General features: G+C 42.2%; 1 protein-coding gene across 2 annotated transcripts in view; it reads right to left on the minus strand.

Annotated features, from left to right (window-relative positions):
- Window positions 1–18653, minus strand: part of Primpol (primase and DNA directed polymerase) — a 36372-nt gene extending 17719 nt beyond the window's left edge. The window contains exons 1-7 of one of the 2 annotated variants that reach the window (XM_036209198.1): window positions 18585–18653; window positions 17412–17563; window positions 14599–14673; window positions 13253–13490; window positions 10232–10329; window positions 6630–6759; window positions 1356–1503 (exon numbers count right to left, since the gene is read on the minus strand). In XM_036209198.1, the coding sequence (XP_036065091.1) occupies window positions 1356–1503; window positions 6630–6759; window positions 10232–10329; window positions 13253–13429 (553 nt within the window). In that variant the 5' untranslated portion in view covers window positions 13430–13490; window positions 14599–14673; window positions 17412–17563; window positions 18585–18653. The remainder of the gene's footprint in view (window positions 1–1355; window positions 1504–6629; window positions 6760–10231; window positions 10330–13252; window positions 13491–14598; window positions 14674–17411; window positions 17564–18584) is intronic. The other variant, XM_036209199.1, reaches the window with a different exon arrangement.
- Between the last annotated feature and the right edge of the window lie 52 nt (window positions 18654–18705).

Below are 18705 nucleotides of genomic sequence, written 5' to 3' on the forward strand. Positions count from 1 at the left end.
ATTTAGCTCAGTAGTAGAGCACTTGCCTAGCAAGCGCAAGGCCCGGGGTTCGATCCTCAGCTCTGGAAAAAAAAAACAAAAAAAAACCACTGGGCCCGACATAACAGCTCCTCAGATGGCCGGAGATGTTCATGTCTCATAGACCATCCGAACTAAGTTCAGAGCAGTAACAAAGAGGACAAAGGCCTACGCACTAGGGAAATGTGCTGGGGTGGGAACTAAGTTACGGATGGCGTGGAGAGACGAGGCCCGAGTACAGTGCATCTCACTGTGCACGTGGGTGCAGTTTTCCCCGAGGGCAAAGAAAGACCCCTGAAGAGTCTGAGGTGCACGGTGCCATAATCACACCACTCTAGCTAGCTGACCAAATAATCAGGTGGAGATCTGCCGAGGTTGAAGACCACACCAACCTGTGCACTGGATGGTGGTGACTGACGTCACTCAATGACAGACATCACAGGAGGAGCAAGTTCTTAGGGAAAGAGAGGGAGCTTGGGAAGGACGTGTTGAGTGGAAATGTTGGTGGGACGTTGCTGCAGGAACCTGGTGTCTAGAGCAATCTGGGCTAACTATAAGATCCTAGTCATCTATGTGGATGATCACCGTAGCCATGGTATGGGTGATCAGGAAAGGCGCTGACAGAGTGGATAAAGGCTGACGATGGCGAAGGGATGAGAGAGAGTCAGAGGCTGAGCCACCTAACACGGGAGGTACGGAGCCAGCACTCTAGCTCGCCGTGACCCAGCACGAGCCTTATGCCAGTCCTTTAGTGACCACGTTCATACCTCTTATTCCAGGTGTCTGTGAAGTTACAAGACACCTGTACCTCTGAAATGGGTTGCCTACTACAAGAACGTTAGCCAACACTCTTTAAGGCTAAGGCTACTACTGCTTTGATGAACACCAGGACTTCTGGTTCTCTTTAAACTTAGATTTAGGCGTTCCCACTTAGCCTATCTGCGTGTTCTCTGGACTGACTTCACTTTATATCCTGGCCTTCATTTGTCCGCGGCAAATACTCTGCTTACGCTTTCAGGTGTATCCACCCAGATGTCATGGCAGCTCTGAAGTTCTTCCTGGGACAATAAGTCCTCCTTGATATGACCAAGGGCCCAAGTCCCCAAACTAAGGCTAATTTAAGGCTGAAGCAAAGGTCAAAAATACAGATATCCTGAGCAGGTTCAACTTCCTGGACTAGAACAGCAGGTCAAGAGCTAAGGCCAATCATGAAAACTCACTGCATCTTTTTAGAACAGGTAAGCAACCATCAAGGGCAGGAAATCCCTAGAAAATCTGAAGAGGAGAAGGAAAATCCAAGTTTTTAATATAACTAAGCTCTTTTAAAAGGTACTCACCAACATGAATGTTATCTTTAAATGCCACATCATGGAGCTGAAATATTAGGTGTCGGCTAAATTTTTCTTCAGTGCTGGAATCCAAGTTGAACACATCTTCAGCTGAGCAGTGAACACTGTATAACTCCACAAGTGCTTTACAAACATGCTAAAAATACAAGCACATGCAAATAATGTACAGTTTTGATTCTAAAATCCAAATTTCTCTACCAGCCATCCAAATACCTTGTTACAAAGTGGATGACTTATCATCAGAACATATACATTACAGCAGCCTTACCAATTTACTTATAAGTTTAAATACATCACTTAAAATTATTATATGTTTATGACAAAAATTTATAGGCAGGGCTAGAGCAATGGCTCAGGGTCTAAGGTGCCTACTCTCCCAGAAGTCCTGGTTTCAATTCCAGCACCCACATGGCAACTCACAACCTGTTCCTCCATTCTAAGAACTCCAAATCTTCATCTGTCTTCTGGGTACTGGCATGCACTGATACCTTCAGGTAAAACACCCATACACATAAAGTTCTAATAGTAATTTTTAAAAATTTCTCTTAGAGCTGGAGAGATGGCTCAGCAGTTAAAAGCATTCACTGCTCTTTCAGAGAACCCAGGTTTGATTCATAGCACATATGTGACAGCTCATAATCACATGTAACCCCAGTTCCAGGGAATCTGATTCCCTCTTCTAACCTCTGTAGCTACAGAGGTTAGAGCTACAGGATCACATACGGCACACAGATAGACATGTAGGCAAAAGTCCCAAACATATTAAAAAACAATTCATGTGCTCTCAAGACTGAAGAAGCAATTTAATTTATATACGCATCTCCTCTAAAACTATAGTAAAAAGCTCCTTGTTAAGTATCTCCTAAAATACCAGCTGTCGTCTTAGTTGGGGTTTCTGTTATGATAAAACATCATGACCAAACCACCTCAGGGAAGAAAGGGTTTATGTCCTCTTACAGCTCCTATAGCACAGCATCCTGGGAAGGAAGGAAGGGCAGGAACCGGTGCAGTGGTCATGGAGAAAGGCTGCTCCCAGCTTGTTCCTCAGCCTTCTTTCTTATACCACCCAGGACCACCTGCCCCCGGGTGGCAATGCCCCACAGTGAGCTGGACCCATCTACATCAGTCATTAAAACAAGAAAATGGCCCACAGGTCAGTTTGGAGAGGGCATCTTTTCAGTTGAGTTTTCCTCTTCCCAGACGACTCTGGCTCATGTCAGGCTGACAACACACTAGCCAGCCCAGGAGCTGAGAGTCATGGTTGCTAGTTCTAGTCCTTCTATCACTTCAATTATTAGAGCATTTCTCACTCCCACTGAACCTACACCTACCTCTAAGAACAGCCTGAGAGCGCATGGCTTAGGAGACCAAGATTGGGATGAGACAGTTTTAGCTCTGCCGCTCACTGATCCCATTGCCATGATCACATCGAATGCCGGCATTCCTCAGCCGTGAGGATTAGGAGATGGTAAACAGTACCTAACTTTTGGAGTATGGTAAGGAGGAACGAGAGCATGAGATTGCAGAGTTAGCACAGCGCTGCACGCAGGCCGTTGCTTGACAACATTGCCTGTGGAGCTCGAGACAAGTCATTTCTCCCTGGTCACTGTCAGATTTCTCATCTGCAAAATGAACAACTAACTACCATGAAGTTAGCAAAAGTGTTTGCCAACCACTTAAATTCCTAATAGTTACACAGTAAGTTACACCTGCTGCCAATGGCTTCATATTACTAGACTCCTATTACAAATTCATAACTACTTCCTCTCAGTCCCACCGGTATCTGAGCTTACTTCTCTTTAGTAAATTCTCACTTTCTCAGCTGTCTCCCTCAGTCTGCTCATCTATGTCAAGCACTCCTAGATATCTCTCTGAAGTACCCACACAGCTGTAGTTCACAGCAACTGATACCATTTTGGTATCTGTCCCTCTCCATGACAGACAACGAGCAGACTCTGGCCTGCCCCATTGTCTACTGACTACAATGTCGACACAGCAGTGTGAGCCAACTTGAACAATGTGCTTTGGGCAATAATTTGGGAAAAAAATAAAGCAGCAAGTTTAGTTTTTAATATAGTAGAGTCACCCTGGATATTATATGAGCAATAGATAAGTTTCCATCTTCTTTAAGATGCTTTTTTGTTTGTTTTTCAAGACAGGATTTCTCTGTGTAGCCCTGGAGATATAGAACTCCCTTTGTAGACCAGGCTGGCCTCAAACTCAAAGATCTGCCTCCTGAGTGCTGGAATTAAAGGCGTGCACCGCCACCACCTGGCCTTGTTTAAGTTATTTAAGTGTTGGATCTTTTCTATGGCAGCTAACTCAATCCTAATTTATTATTCTTTGTTAGATTAGGAAGTCGATAATGTCAGAAACCATGTCTCTGACTCACCATTTCATTCCTGTAGTCCACATACAGAGCCATACTCGGTAGATGCTGAGAAGCTTTTGGTATTTGAATAAACTTCTGTGCTTTAAAGTTACAGCGAGTGAATTTAGTGGCTCTTTAGTTTTAGTATCAACCTTTCCTAAATTATATTTCCCAAGTTAAACTGTAAACAGAATTATAGTTATCTCTGAAACTACACTGTAAGACTTAGAGGTTAAAAACACATGATTACTTAAGCAATTTGCATTACTGAGAAAATGCATTAGCACCAGAAGTCATCCTAATCCGTAGGAGGGGCTTTATTGAAACATATCAGTTCAGTCATTGAGCCCAAAGGTATCCACAGTTATTAAACAGTTATTTATTAACTGTTCATTTAAAGATAAGAACTAATGGAATTTGGTGGGTGTGGTGGTGCACGCCTGTAATCCAAGCACTTAACTGGGAGATAGAGGCAGGAGGATCAGAGGGTTTTCTATGGCTACACAGTGAGGTGGAGGCTCCTTTGACAGATATGTAACCTTGTTTTAACTAGCAAGATGGCTGTGAGTAAAGGCACCTGGTGCTATATGGGATGACCTGAGTTTGATTCCCAGGCCCTACATGGTGGAAGGCAAGAACCAGCTCCTGGAGGGTGTCCTTTCCCATCCCCATGTGCACTGTGGCATATGCATAAGCCAAAGCACAACAAACAAGGAACTTTTTTCTTTCTTTCTTTCTTTTTTTTTTTTTTGTTTTTTTGAGACAGGGTTTCTCTGCATAGCTTTGCACCTTTCCTGGAACTGGTTTTGGAGACCAGGCTGGCCTCGAACTCAGAGATCCGGCTGCCTCTGCCATCCGGGTGCTGGGATTAAAGGTGCGCGCCACCACTGCCCAGCAACAAATAACGTTTACATGTGAAAAGAAAACAACAAATAGCCAACCTAATTTAAGCTTCATGAGACTCAAAACATATTTACTAGATTATAAAGTTGTTATGTACAAAGAAACTAAAATGAAATTCATTATAACATAATTACAGTTATATTTAAACAATACTAATACAAACTGCTCTATCAAATAGTAAACATGTTAAATAAAATTGTTATACAAATTTGAAGTTAGATTTCTACAATGTCCTCTGTGTTTTCCTGATATAGATTAATTCTTCAATGGTTATATAGAGATGTAAAGAATTAACAGGGAAAAATTAAACCCTTAAATGATCTTTTTGTGTGTTTATTAAATCTGTTACACAGGAATTTATCCTCTGTTTATTACATTAGGGATATTTCTACTTTCTAACACATTGTAGCACTTTGTTTAATAGTAGCAATATGTTTAAGTAGAAATGAAAGCCTCTGAATCTTAGTTCTTTGGAACCCATCTATGTAAGAAATCCTCCATTAGACTGTTGAACTATATCACATAACCAGGAAAAAAGAGTCAATCCTGATGAATTATAACAAACATAAAGTCAAAACGAAGCCAGTGGCACACACCTGCAATCACAGCACTCTAGACTCAAAGTGTGGGAGAGTGTCACGGCTCAGGACAGCGCGCGCGCACACACACACACACACACACACACACACACACACACACACACACACACAGACAGCACACACACACAAACCCAAGCAACCACCACCACCAAAAACCCATACTCTTTACCTGCTACAATGAAACAGGGCGTTTCAGTTTGCTTTTGAGTCTTCAGTGGCTACTTTAAGAATAAAACAATGTTTCGTTTGGAGAATTAAGGAGGGTTTTACATAAGTTTATTTTGCTTCAAAGTCAGAATGTTTGCATATTTAACTTAAAGTCAAATATGCAAAGATCTAATGAAATTAGCAGACCTCCTTTAGCAAAAACATTTGAATTTAGATAGATTTTCAAGTCACAAAATTACTTTTCATAAAATTATCATATGGTTAACATTCAAAAGAAAAAAATGTTAAAACTTACTCTGGCCAAGCGGTGGTAGCACACGCCTTTAATCCCAGCACTAGGGAGGCAGAGCCAGGTGGATCTCTGTGAGTTCAAGGCCAGCCTGGGCTACAAAGTGAGTTCCAGGAAAGGCGCAAAGCTACACAAAGAAACCCTGTCTCAAACCGGGGAAAAAAAAAAAAAAGAAGATAACATTTTGGGTTGGGGATTTAGCTCAGTGGTAGACGGCTTGCCTAGCAAGTGCAAGGCCCTGGGTTCGATCCTCAGCTCAAAAAAAAAAAAAAAAAAAAAATTACTCTGAGGCCAAACAGTCACTGCAATTTTCATACAATTTATGCAAAACAATCTTGTTTTTAAAAGCAGATATCAATGTATAAGTCCATATAATTCTGTTTTACTGATACAGCTAAATAAAAAAAATAAACATTAGCACTACACCCTTTTCTTAGATGAAAACAGACGTAACTATATGTAGTCTAGGTTTGACCAGTTTCCATCTGTTTTAGAGTCCAAGTATGCTCTGGTCTCTTTCAGTCTTACTTTTTCATCCATAAAGGTGCAGATACAATTTTCAAAATTCCCACCAGTTCAAAACTTCTGTTACTACTTTTAGTCAAAATTTCCCTGAATTTCATCTCAATGCCCAATTTTAACAGTGAAATTTGCTTTGCCTGGCTTTTGTATTTATCCTGGAAGTCAAAGAATTAAAACGTAGGTCAAAAGCAGAAAATCATCACACTGTCATTTATTTTAGCTTTGTAAATTAGATATAGTAATATTTTTAAAAATATAAGCATTAATTGAATTTTCATTTTGTTTCATTATTTACTCTCTGAAAATGTCAAAAGGAATAGCAAAAAAAAAAAAAAAGTATGAGAACTATGGAACCTACATGTGACCTAGAGTAGAGGCGGTGATTAATGGAAGTATGCAGGAGAACTTACCTCTATGAGTAACGCAACCATCTTTTTCCCATCAGCTTCCGGGTTGGCCAGTTTGTTAAATTCCAAATCAAAATAAAGCTTGCACACAGCATTCTCAGGAATAACTTCGTAGCAATGCAAGAGGGTCTTTCTAAATTGGATCATCCAAGATTACTAGATTTGTATCGTACACTGTAACTCTTTTAACTTATTATTGCTGGGGTCGGGGAGAGGACACCGGAGGTGTGACAGCCAGAGACGACTTACAGAAGTCATGTCTCTTCCGCCATCATGGGTTCCAAGGACTGAACTCCCGTTGTCAGGCTTGCACAGTGAACACATTTACTAACTCAGCCACTCCCCAGCCCATGTATCTTACACCTTTTCAACCATGGATTCATTCTGTACTCGAGAACAGCGATCATTATGTTTTATGAACGTATAACTATGAATTAATAAGCGGATAAAGACAATAAGCCAACAGTAAGTCTCTGGCTCACAGTATGAAAGAGTTTCTGACAAAATAATGTTAATAATTGCAGTCAGGAAATTATTTAACTGGAAAATAAGGCCAATCTTACAGATCTTACAGTGCTGTTTATTCACAAGGTCTTGATAACGTCTTCATTTTTGGTTTTGCTGTCATTTTGAAACAAATATTATTTAAGAAAAGAATGTTCTTTCTCAAATTGGAATCCCAGAACTACACACACACACACACACACACACACACAGACACACACACACGCATATGCACGAGTCATGAATCTTGTGGGAAATTTTTAATTCTATATTTTCATTAGGAAGACACTTCTAATGTTTTAATTTATTTATTTTCATTTCACATGCATTGGTGTTTTCCTGCATGTATGTCTGTGTGAGGACGTCAGATTTCCTGGAACTAGAGTTACAGACAGTTGTGGGCTCCCATGTGGTTGCTGGGAATTGAAATTCCAGTCCTCTGGAAGAGCAGTCAGTGCTCCTAAGCACTGAGCCATCTGTCCAGCCTCTTTAAATGTTTTAAAAAGGAATTTCTCTCTTGAGACACCTTCACCACCTCTTTTAGATGTATAAATTGTCCTTTTCTTATCTAGGTCTCTCCTCTGCACCCATGCTTAAATCTTTATTAAAACCTTATCTCCATAAACTTGTTTTGAAAATAATAGTTTTTAAGAAGTGAAAAAAAAAATCTGAATCTCTAGACTTCAATAATTATCCAATTAATGCAGGCATGGGAAGAATGACTTTGATTCTGGTAAATCAGAACAGGTGCTGATTCAAAACACAAATACGTCGAGTTCAGACGACACTCGATATACAAATAAGGGGTCTCTAGTTAGTTTAAACAGGAAATGTGGGGACTGGAGAGACGGTTCCCTGATTTAGAACGTGCACTGCTTTTCGAGAGGACCCCAGTTCAGTTCCCAGTACCCATGGTACCTCACAACTACCTGTAACACCAGCTCCAGGGGATCAGACATCTTCTGGCCTCCTCAGTACCTGCACACATGTGGCACTCACACATACTCAGAAACAGGGATAAAATAAAACAAATGAAATATTTTAAAAAGGAAAAGTGATGGAGTGCACCATCACTTGGCAGATAGTACCTGTGGGTACCATCATATACACTCTGACAGCACTCCATTTACAGTCCGAGATGAGATTTAGTTTCAATAAAATACCATCTGTCACATTGCACTGAGAACCTCTATGCTCTAGAGGCGGCGGCGCACGCCTTAAGTCCCAGCACTGGGGAAGCAGAGGCAGGTGGATCTCTGAGTTTGAGCCAGTCTGGCCTACAGAGTGAATACCAGGACAGCCAGGGCTACTCAGAAAAACCCTATCAAAAAATACTAAAATAATAATAATAATAATAATAATAATAATAATAACAACAAAAACAAAACAAGCAAGCAAACAAACAAAGCATTTACCTGACTGATATCCATGTCTACAAGCATAACTAAAACTAGTTTTGCAACTGCAGCTACTTAAATAACATTATAATGAAAGTATTTTAAGTCCTGTCAATTAACTCTCCTTTCCACAGGGAACTCGAGTCTGAGAGACAGGTGAATGTAACAGGTCTGTTAGATGGATGGATGGATGGTATCTGTATCTATTTTCCTTCGCACCATGTGTCTACTTTCCAATAGCACAATTTTAGGTCTCCTGAAGAAAACACAGCCTACTGAGTAAACAGGGCATTCTGCGAAGAACATCAGTCTTTGGCGTCAGCCCTGGCTGCCCTCTTTGAAATGACCTAAAACCAGGCATTCCTTTAGTATATCATTAATAAGGTCAGTGCTCATTTATAATCAACAGTAGAGCTGAGTGTTCTCTTTTAAGCCAGGTGGTGGCACACGCCTTTAATCCCAGCACTCGGGAGGCAGAGGAAAGCAGATCTCTCTAAGTTTGAGTCCAGCCTGGGCTACAGAGCGAGATCCAGGACAGGCTCCAAAATTACACGGAGAAACCCTGTCTCGAAAAACAAAAAAACAATCAAAAATTTTTTTTGTAAAAGACAATCTATAATACACAAATGTGCATGTGATTCCTGCCTCCCAGGACTTAGTGAGACAAACTCAACACTGCAGGTGGCAAGATATCTCAGTGGTTAAAGGCGCCCGCTACCAAGCCTGATGACCCAAGATTGGTCCCTAGGACCCATATAAAGGAAGATAACAAACCAAATCCCCAAAGCCATGGCACATGTGTCTACATAAACGCGCGCGCGCAGACACACACACACACACACACACACGCGCGCGCGCAAACTAAATAAATAAAATTTTTTAAAGATTAAAAGATTATGTGTGCAGGGCATGGTGTTGTACACCTTTAATCCCAGCATCCAGTCTGCTTCCCTCTGTGAGTTAAAAGCCAACCTGGTCTACAAAGCGAGTTCTAGGCCAGCCAGAGCTACCTAGTGAGAGCTTGTCTCAAAAAATAAAAAAAGAAAAAAGAAAACTTACTGAAAAATGATGTCAAATATGGAACCTTCATATGACATCTGGTGGAGTCAATGATTACCTGTCGATAGCTCCTGTGAGTCCTGCAACCACCTTTTCCAAAAGGAACTTCAGAACTCAATTCGATTGGTTAAAGAGGAACGTGCTGGCTAATTTTGTGCCGACTTGATACACAGCTTCAGTCTCTGAAAGGCAGGAGCCTCAACTGAGAAAATGCCTCCATATGATTGGGTCGTGAGCAGACAAGCCTGGAGGGCATTTTTGTGACTGATAGGGTGGGCCCAGCAAGCCCAGCCCATTGTGGATGGCGATACCCTGGGGCTGGTGGTCTTGGGTTCTAGAAGAGCAAGCCATAGGAAGCAAGCCCGTTAGCAGCTCCCCTCCATGGCCTCTGCCCCAGCTCCTGCCTCCAGGTTCCTGCCCTGCTTGAGTTCCTGTCCTGATTTCCTCTGATGATGAACTGTAGTATGGAATCATAAACCAAATAAACCCTTTCCTCCTCAACTTGCTTTTGGTCATGGTGTTTCACCACAGCAATAGTAACCCTAAAACAAGTAACTAATCATGTGGCCCAGAACTGAACATCAGTTCAGCATGAATTAATTTCAACAAAACAGAAACCCAACTTGAGCTTAAGGTGCTACTTACCGGGACTTATAGTAAAACCAAAGTTGAGCATAGGACGTTACAAGGAAAATCCGTCGTCCATCTCCTGCTTTGCACTCCAAAGCAAATACGTGAACATTCTATAGAGAATTGAAAATCATTTTGAAAAATCCACAACATGCAAATCTAAGTTCAACTATAACTAGTGAATGCTCATAAAGAATTTTGCCATTCAAGATAGGAAAATTTGGAATATCAACAATTAACATAAAACCAAGATAGTCACCACACCCATGCTATCCCAAATTTATATATATTTTTTCTTTCATATTTATTTATTTAATTTCATGTGTGTAAGTATTTGGTCTGCATGTATGTATATATACCATATGTGTGCCTGGTACCCAGAAAGGTCAGAAGAGGTCACTGGATCCCCTGGAACTGAAGTTATGCATGTTTATAAAACATCATGTAGGTGCTGGGAATCAAACCCGGGTCCTCTGCAAGAGAAACAAGTGCTCTTAACCACTGAGCCATCTCTCCAGCCCCCCAAAATTATGTTTTTAAAATATGTATTAGCAGGAGATATGGCTCAATGGTTAAAAGCACTGGCTGCTCTTTCCAGAGGATGCACGTGCAATTTCTGGCACCTACATGGCAGCTCAGAACTGTCTGTACCTCCAGCCCCAGGAAGTCTAACACCCTCTTATGTCCTCTTCGGTACACATACGTTGATGCAAATACTCATACAATGTAAGATTTTTATTTATCTATTTTTATTTTATGTGTACATATGAGTGCCTGCATGTATGTCTGTGTACCACATGCATGCAAGGAGCCCTTGGAGGCCAGAAGAGGGCATTGGATCCCATGAAACTCTTAACCACTGAGCCATCTCTTCAGCCCCCGTTTTAAATCAGTGACACGATACATGCATAAGATAGACAGACTTTCCAGATTAAAAATAAATTTAAAAAAGGAGAAAGTCACCGGGCATTGGTGGCACACACCTTTAATCCCAGCACTCGGGAGGCAGAGGCAGGTGGATCTCTGTGAGTTCGAGGCCAGCCCTGGGCTACCAAGTGAGTTCCAGGAAAGGCGCAAACCTACACAGAGAAACCCTGTCATGAGAAAAAAAAAAAAGGGAGAAAGCCCATTCTGAATTCCCTTACTCTTCATCCAACCTAAGATAGTTTCATCTCTTAGTTTGTGAAATTAGATTCATTTTACAAAATTACAGAAACCTCCATATTACTATCAACTATTCCAACTAAAATATATTAATAAATTCTCCCTTCCTATAAAAATGTACACACAATTAAAGTTTTTAAAGTTATTATAGTCCTGGATAAAGCAGGATGATTCATAGCTGCCACATGAGGAGCCTCTGCTAACACACGCATACAGGATATGCCACATGAGGAGCCTCTGCTAACACACGCATACAGGATATGCCACATGAGGAGCCTCTGCTAACACACGCATACAGGATATGCCACATGAGGAGCCTCTGCTAACACACGCATACAGGATATGCCACATGAGGAGCCTCTGCTAACACACACATACAGGATATGCCACATGAGGAGCCTCTGCTAACACACGCATACAGGATATGCCACATGAGGAGCCTCTGCTAACACACACATACAGGATATGCCACATGAGGAGCCTCTGCTAACACACGCATACAGGATATGCCACATGAGGAGCCTCTGCTAATACAGGTGTACACAAAAAATTTGTATGTCCATCTAGCTAGAAGTAGCTGTTGAGCCTATTTTCATAAATGAGAAATCATAACAAAGACTCTGTTGCTCGACTCTATTAAAACTCTCTTGGGGGCAGAGAATAAGGCTCAAAGGTGCAGGACTTGCCTAGCGTATGTGAGGACCTGGGTTCAAGTCCCAGAATAGAAAAAACAATCTTTCTGAAATAAACTTTACACTGGTGACTGGCAAGCATATATCCCTATTTGGTTTTGAAAGGACCAAGTTCAAATGACTCTAACAGCATTTTAAATCCTAATTCCTGAATTAGGTTTATACAAAATGAGTAAGAAGGTGTTTTTTTAATGTCTCCTATTTTGTTGAAATCCAAATAAGCATCTTTTTACTCGGAAAACCAGTTCCCTCCAATATGAAGTACTTTGTATTTTTACATAGAATCAATGACTGGAATCACAATATATGTTTAAATTATTTAAATGTTCTTATTATATTTATTTACTTATGTGTGGGGTGCTTGGGGTGGGGAGGTACACTCGCCAGGGCATTCAAGTCGGGGCCAGAGGGGACAATTTTAGGTCGTCCATTCTCTGCTTCTACCAAGTGGGTCTCGGGAATTAAACCCAGGTCATAAGGCTTGCAGCAGGTGCCTTTAGCCACTGAGCCATCTGACCCATTACATTTTATATATTCCTCTTACCTTTTCATTTATTTGTCTTTATATTCCATAAGAGTGCAACCAGCAAACACTGGGCAATATACTGTCCAGGGCTTGATTTATTTTACTTTTGTGTTTGACCTCCATGCTCTGTGTAAGGCTGACCCCCATTAAGCACTTCCTCTCTCTTGCTTAATGTATTGGCAATATGCTCGTCCTTCCTCACAGCATATCGCATGTCCATGTTGCTACACATTCCACATTTTTAAAAATCATTGGGACTAGAAATGCCATTCTTTGGCGAAGAGATGGCTCAGGGGTTCAGAACACTTGCTGCTTCTGCAGAGGACCCAGGTTCAGTTCTAAGCAACCATCTGCAACTCCAGTTCCAGGGGATCTGACCCCTCTTCTAAACTCCATGGACACTGCATGATATGGTACACATACATACATGCAGATAAGACACACACATAGTAAAATAAAACTTAAAAAGAAATGCCATTATTGTTCATCACTAAAATATATTAGATTAATGGATTCAAAGGGATATTTTTATAAGTCATGTGCCATCAAGATTACTATTGTGTTATCTTAGTAAAGTATCTTATTTGAAATGACAGCAAATAATTTTTTTAAACCCTGAGTGTTACTTGAAATTAAAAAAAATAAAGCAGGCACCTCTTTACAGCTCTTAACAAAGTTAAAAGCTTGATTCTGACGATGGAATAGCTTCCAAACGGAGGCCGGTTCTTCTGGCTTGGACAATCTTGGTCGATACACGGAGGACAGCGGCTCCCTCTCGTAGTGAGACGCTCGCTCTTCAATCCGCTTCAGCGTTGCTTCCCATTTCCTCATCGTTGGTTCAGAAGCAGGGAGAGACTAAATCCAACCTCGGAAACCTTTCTATCAACAACTACTAAACAAACAAAAATGTTAATTTCTCTGTTTAGACTGCATTCTGCCTGGTATAATCTCAGATCGGGTTCCCTGACTGGTATGTGGTCCTTTGCTATACATTTTCTTCTTTGCACAAAGCCTCACCAGAGAATAGGAATGGGGCTGGCCATCACAAATCTTTAGATCCTAGCTCTTCCTCTACTACTCTGATGACCATGGAGAGATTAATGGAGCTCCATAAAACCCGGGTTTAATCCATTGCAAGACTAGAACGTTCTATGCTGTACCTTGAGAATAACTGCGAGAAGACACAGGAAAATGTCTTATGAGTTATAAAGCCCATTATAAAGTAAATGCTTTCAGCGTCATTATGACTATCACAGCCAACCTATGGCTCAGCTGATGCTCACTATCTTGGACCCTGCTCTTGCATTACCATTTTCTTAGTGCACAGTTCACATCTAGGCACCATGGACGCTTAGCTTTCTGTTCTCCTCTGTTCTCCCAATACAACAGAGGGATGGCAATTCTGCTCTAAGCATAGCTACGTTCATATGCCACTATACACTTTATGTTTTGCTACGTTTCCCAGCAGGAGATGCCATCTAAGCTCAATCACACACTGACTCTGGGCTTGACCAAGGGACTTGCTTGGGCCAAGGTCATACTGACAAATGGAAGATCAGGTGCTTCTGTATCAGACTTGGCTATCTTGAAGTCCTGTCCTGAGACTGCTGCATCATAAACCTAGCAAGGGGAAGAGGACCATCATTCTTCCACGTAACTGCACATTAGAGGATGAAGGCCACATGAAGATGATATCCCAGCCATAGCCAATCAGATACGTGAGTTAGGACATTTCAGATCACGCAACATTAAAACTGAGTGAACTCAGGGCAGACTGTAGAACTGCCTAGCTTTAACCAGAGATCCACTTTAAAAAATTAATTTGTTGGGTTTTTTTAAACCAGTAAATTTTGTGCTGGTTTTTACCCAAAATTAGATAAATTGGGGTTCTTCGTCAATATCATCTATGCTATTATTTACTCATGCAGAAAAGAGTTATATTAGTTTTTAAGTGAAATAACAAAGTATACTAAAGCATTTAGGGGCAAATTATTATTTACCTATGGAAGCCTTTGTCTTCAGTTTTAGCAGAAATCTTGGCAGTGACAGAATCTCATTAGCAAATGACATATTCCCTGGAAAGAAAAACAAAATTGCCCTAAAAACATTGAGAAGACAGATTCCTGCATAGTCAGTTTACTTTAATTCGATTCATATGTAGACAAAATTCTGCTATATTTCGAAAAACTGAATCAATTTTATTCTGTGTAATTTATTATATTGTTGCCCCCAAACAACAAACAGAATGCAATCATGTCTGAATCATAGGTTCAAAAAAGTAACTAAGAATGGCCATATACATGTTCACATTTGGTGAAACTAAAATCTCTCTCTCTCTCTCTCTCCAACAACCTGGTATGACTGTGGGAATGAAGGTCTTGGAGTCACAGTGCCAAACCAGCTGAAGAACCACTGCTAAGGGAAGAACAGGAAAGCAAATGCCCCTGCATTGTTCCCACAGCTGGAAATGGGTGACAGCTGGAGCAGCAGAGAACAACTGGGGCTGGAACTATTCGAGCAGGGGGTGCTGAAGGACAAAGGCAGAGAAGATGGAGTGCAAGGCAGCATCTGGCCTTCTGGTCTGGGGCTATCATATCCCATCCCCACCTTCTGGGGGAATGTGACACCATATTAGAAACACTTCCAATCCCTGGTGTGGAAAGAGTACTATTGTTCTTTTACACGATTTTAAATGCCAAAGCTCCCTTCCACTCAGAGACTATTTTTGGTAATAGACTACAAGTTCCAAAGGAAAACACTTGTACCAGTTTAAAAACCACAGGCTTTAAGAGCTCCAGTGTTCATTTCTGCACCAAAACAGTGTTTAACCACGTTTGCTGCGATCCTACAGTTGGAAGTGTTGGCGTTAGAAAATGGGATTAGTCATTTTACAGCAATTACTGGGAGAAGGGGAAAGCGGGATCAAAGTGGAAGGTTGACCAAGATCCTTGGGTTTACAGACTTGTCTGTTAAGGACTGTGAATGGCCTGGGTCCCAAGAGCAACTGGATTGGGGGTGGGGTGGAAGGAGTAGGGGTGGAAAGTTGTACTGTATAGTCACCATTCGCTCACACCATAATGATTAATACTGTCAATTGGACTGGATTTCAATATGCCCACACTTGTAAAGAGTACTTCTTGGGGGTGTCTGTGAAGTCACCTTCAAAGGCAGTTAGACCATGGGGACTCTAACCTACTATTCATGAATCCCTTGATGGAGTCATGATATGATGGCATGATTAGGAGATGATGAAGAGTAGGAAGCGGGGCCTAGTTTGAAGATGGACATACTGCTTTCTGGCTGCCCTGATGTAAACTGCTGGTCTACCACGCCGCCATCCCAGTCGAGATGGGCTGACAGCTTTAAAGCACAAGTAAACACTTCTTCCGCTAAGTGATCCCGCCAGGCACTCTACCACAGCAATGAGAAGTCTGCCTAAGCAGGTGTACGGGCATACCTGAAGCTCCCCTTAGCCGAGTTCCTGGTTCCTTCTTCCTTTCCTTTTTATGAGATGGGCTCTTCCTATGATTGCCCAACCTGGCCTCACACTGATGATCCCCCTGCTTCAGCCACCCAAGTACTGGTGTTATAGGCGTGTGCCACTATACAGACTCCAGTTTCATGTCTAAACATCCATCAACCCCTATTCCATCTCCAACGTCTTCCTCTACCCGGAGATTAGATCCATGGGTATTGTGTTTACTGGAGATATTCTAGTTTCAGTGTTTATGATGTTCTTCTATTTAAAATACTGAACAATATTTTGTATGTATGTACACATTCATGTGTTTGTGTGCACATGTGTATAGGTGTATGAATGTGTAGGCCAAAGATGATAGGTCTCTTCCTCAATCACTGTCCATCTTATTTTTTAAGATGGTGTCTTTCACTAAACCTGGAGCTCATCGATTGAGCTAGACTGGATGGCCAGTAAGCTCCCTCTGTCTCTACCTCCCCACAATACCTGGCATTTTACATGGGTGCTGGGGATCGCAACTCAGGTTTCCATTTTTGTGCAGCCAGAACTTCATCAACTAAGCCATCCCCCCAACTCCTTATCCTTTCTTCATATTACCCCATTCATGAACTCTTTTAAAGTTTTATTTACATGAGTGTATTTGTGTGAATGTACATTGGTGTGTGTGTGTGTGTGTGTGTGTGTGTGTGTGTGTGTGTGTGTGTGTTCTTGGAGACCAGAAGAGGGTGTTGGATCCCCTGGAGCTAGAGCTACAAGTGGCCTTGGCCACATGATCTGGATGCCAGGGAACTGAACTTGGATCCTCTGGAAGAGCAGTAAGAGCTCTTAACTACTCAGCCATTTCCCCAGCTCCTCTGGTATGTACTCCATAACACCTCCTACTACTTAGGTATTCACTCTTCAATCATCACCTTAAGGAATGCTATTAAAATTCACTTACCAACATATTACTATGCAAGCTTACTTTCTAGGATGTATAACAACTTAAGAGATTAAACATAAACGACTGAATTTCCTCTCCCCTCAATTGTTACTCTGCCTATGAACAGAAGCCATGTTTGAATGTCTGCAAAACCTACAGGAAGAGCTAAGAACGCCTGTAACGATACACTGTGCCAGCTCTTGCTTCCTTTCCTCGGCACCGATCTCCCACCCAAACAAACAGCACAATTCTCCCAGACTAATGACCCTCACACCATTTCTACAACTTCTGATGGGATTAACGATTCCCAGTATCATTTAACTAACACGGAGTTTATCTTATGAAGTCTAAATTTCTCTACAGAATCTGGCCCTAAAAAGATATATACTAGACTTCGAGTCCAGTTTTCTCACCAAACGGAAGGCAATGGCCACTCCGAGCTCCTCCACTACTTCGGTAGACCTCTTACTCCAGCTGCTCCCACCTGGAAAGCATCACTTTGCTTTTCCTGAATCCTTCCTCTCTGGGGAGACCCAGAACCCCTTCTGCTCCTTCTGGGTCACCGCTATAAAGAGAAATTACAGGGCTCAGACAAAAGGCATCATCACGTCCAGCCGTTAGTCGAAGTCAAATGAACTCGATCAGAAAATTGCTGCCAAGTTTTATCTAAAAGTATCACTTTGTTAAGAACCTTTAGCACAGGGAGGAGTGAGGGGCCACAAGACCAGGATTTCTCAATCAGTTCCTTCTTTGTCAACCACAGCCTCCAGGAAGCATGGAAGCATCGCACGGGTAGAGTGCTTCCTATTGCTTACTTTATCCCACTAGGAAATGACTGATCATCACCACTCACTCTGGGAGGAAAAATGATAAATCAGTTTGTTTCTGGAATCTGCACCTGTGGCTCTGCTCTTCGCAAGAGCAAAGCATTTAACCTTTTTAAACCTCTGATTTTTTTTTCTTTTTTTCTTTTTTTTTGGTTTTTCGAGACAGGGTTTCTCTGTGTAGCTTTGTGCCTTTCCTAGAACTCACTCTGTAGCCCAGGCTGGCCTCGAACTCACAGAGATCCACCTGCCTCTGCCTCCCGAGTGCTGGGATTAAAGGCGTGTACCACCAACGCCCGGCTTGGATTTTTTTTTTTTTGCACTTTTTTTGCACTGTGCCCTCAACAAATGGTAGACACCTGGGTCCCTACGCATACTACAGTCCCTCCCATCCAACCAGGTGAGAGCGTTCGCAAACAAGTGGCTGCGCCCGTGGGATAAATTGGTCATCAGGGCATCCGGAGCCCCTGAAATCTGACGCCGAGTGCTGCGCTCCTGTTTTGCTCTATTATGCAAACAAAAACGCTCCACTGCGTCAGGGTCAGGTCTCGAACAGCCCAGCATTCAGTAAGGTAGCTGAGGGCCCGAGAGTTGAGCGGAAGTGAAGGAAGGCCTCGGTTTGAGAGGAAACAAGAGATTCCCAGGGAGGGGTGCAGCCCTAGTTTCTCCTGATCGGAGCTCTGACTGGGAGCAGGGTCGCCCTGAACGCCCATCTTTGCGTCCCCGGAATCGGGCACGACCTAAAGACGTCTCTACATTTACCTCTTGGGAGATGCACGTCGGCCGGAGGAGCTGCAGATGGCGGGAACCGAGCTTCAAACCCCCGCGCGGGGCGGGGCCGGGCCAGTGGGGGCGGGGTCACGGGGGGCGGGGCCTGCGGGAG

Source organism: Onychomys torridus, chromosome 17 (assembly GCF_903995425.1).
Source record: "Onychomys torridus chromosome 17, mOncTor1.1, whole genome shotgun sequence".
NCBI lineage: Eukaryota > Metazoa > Chordata > Mammalia > Rodentia > Cricetidae > Onychomys > Onychomys torridus.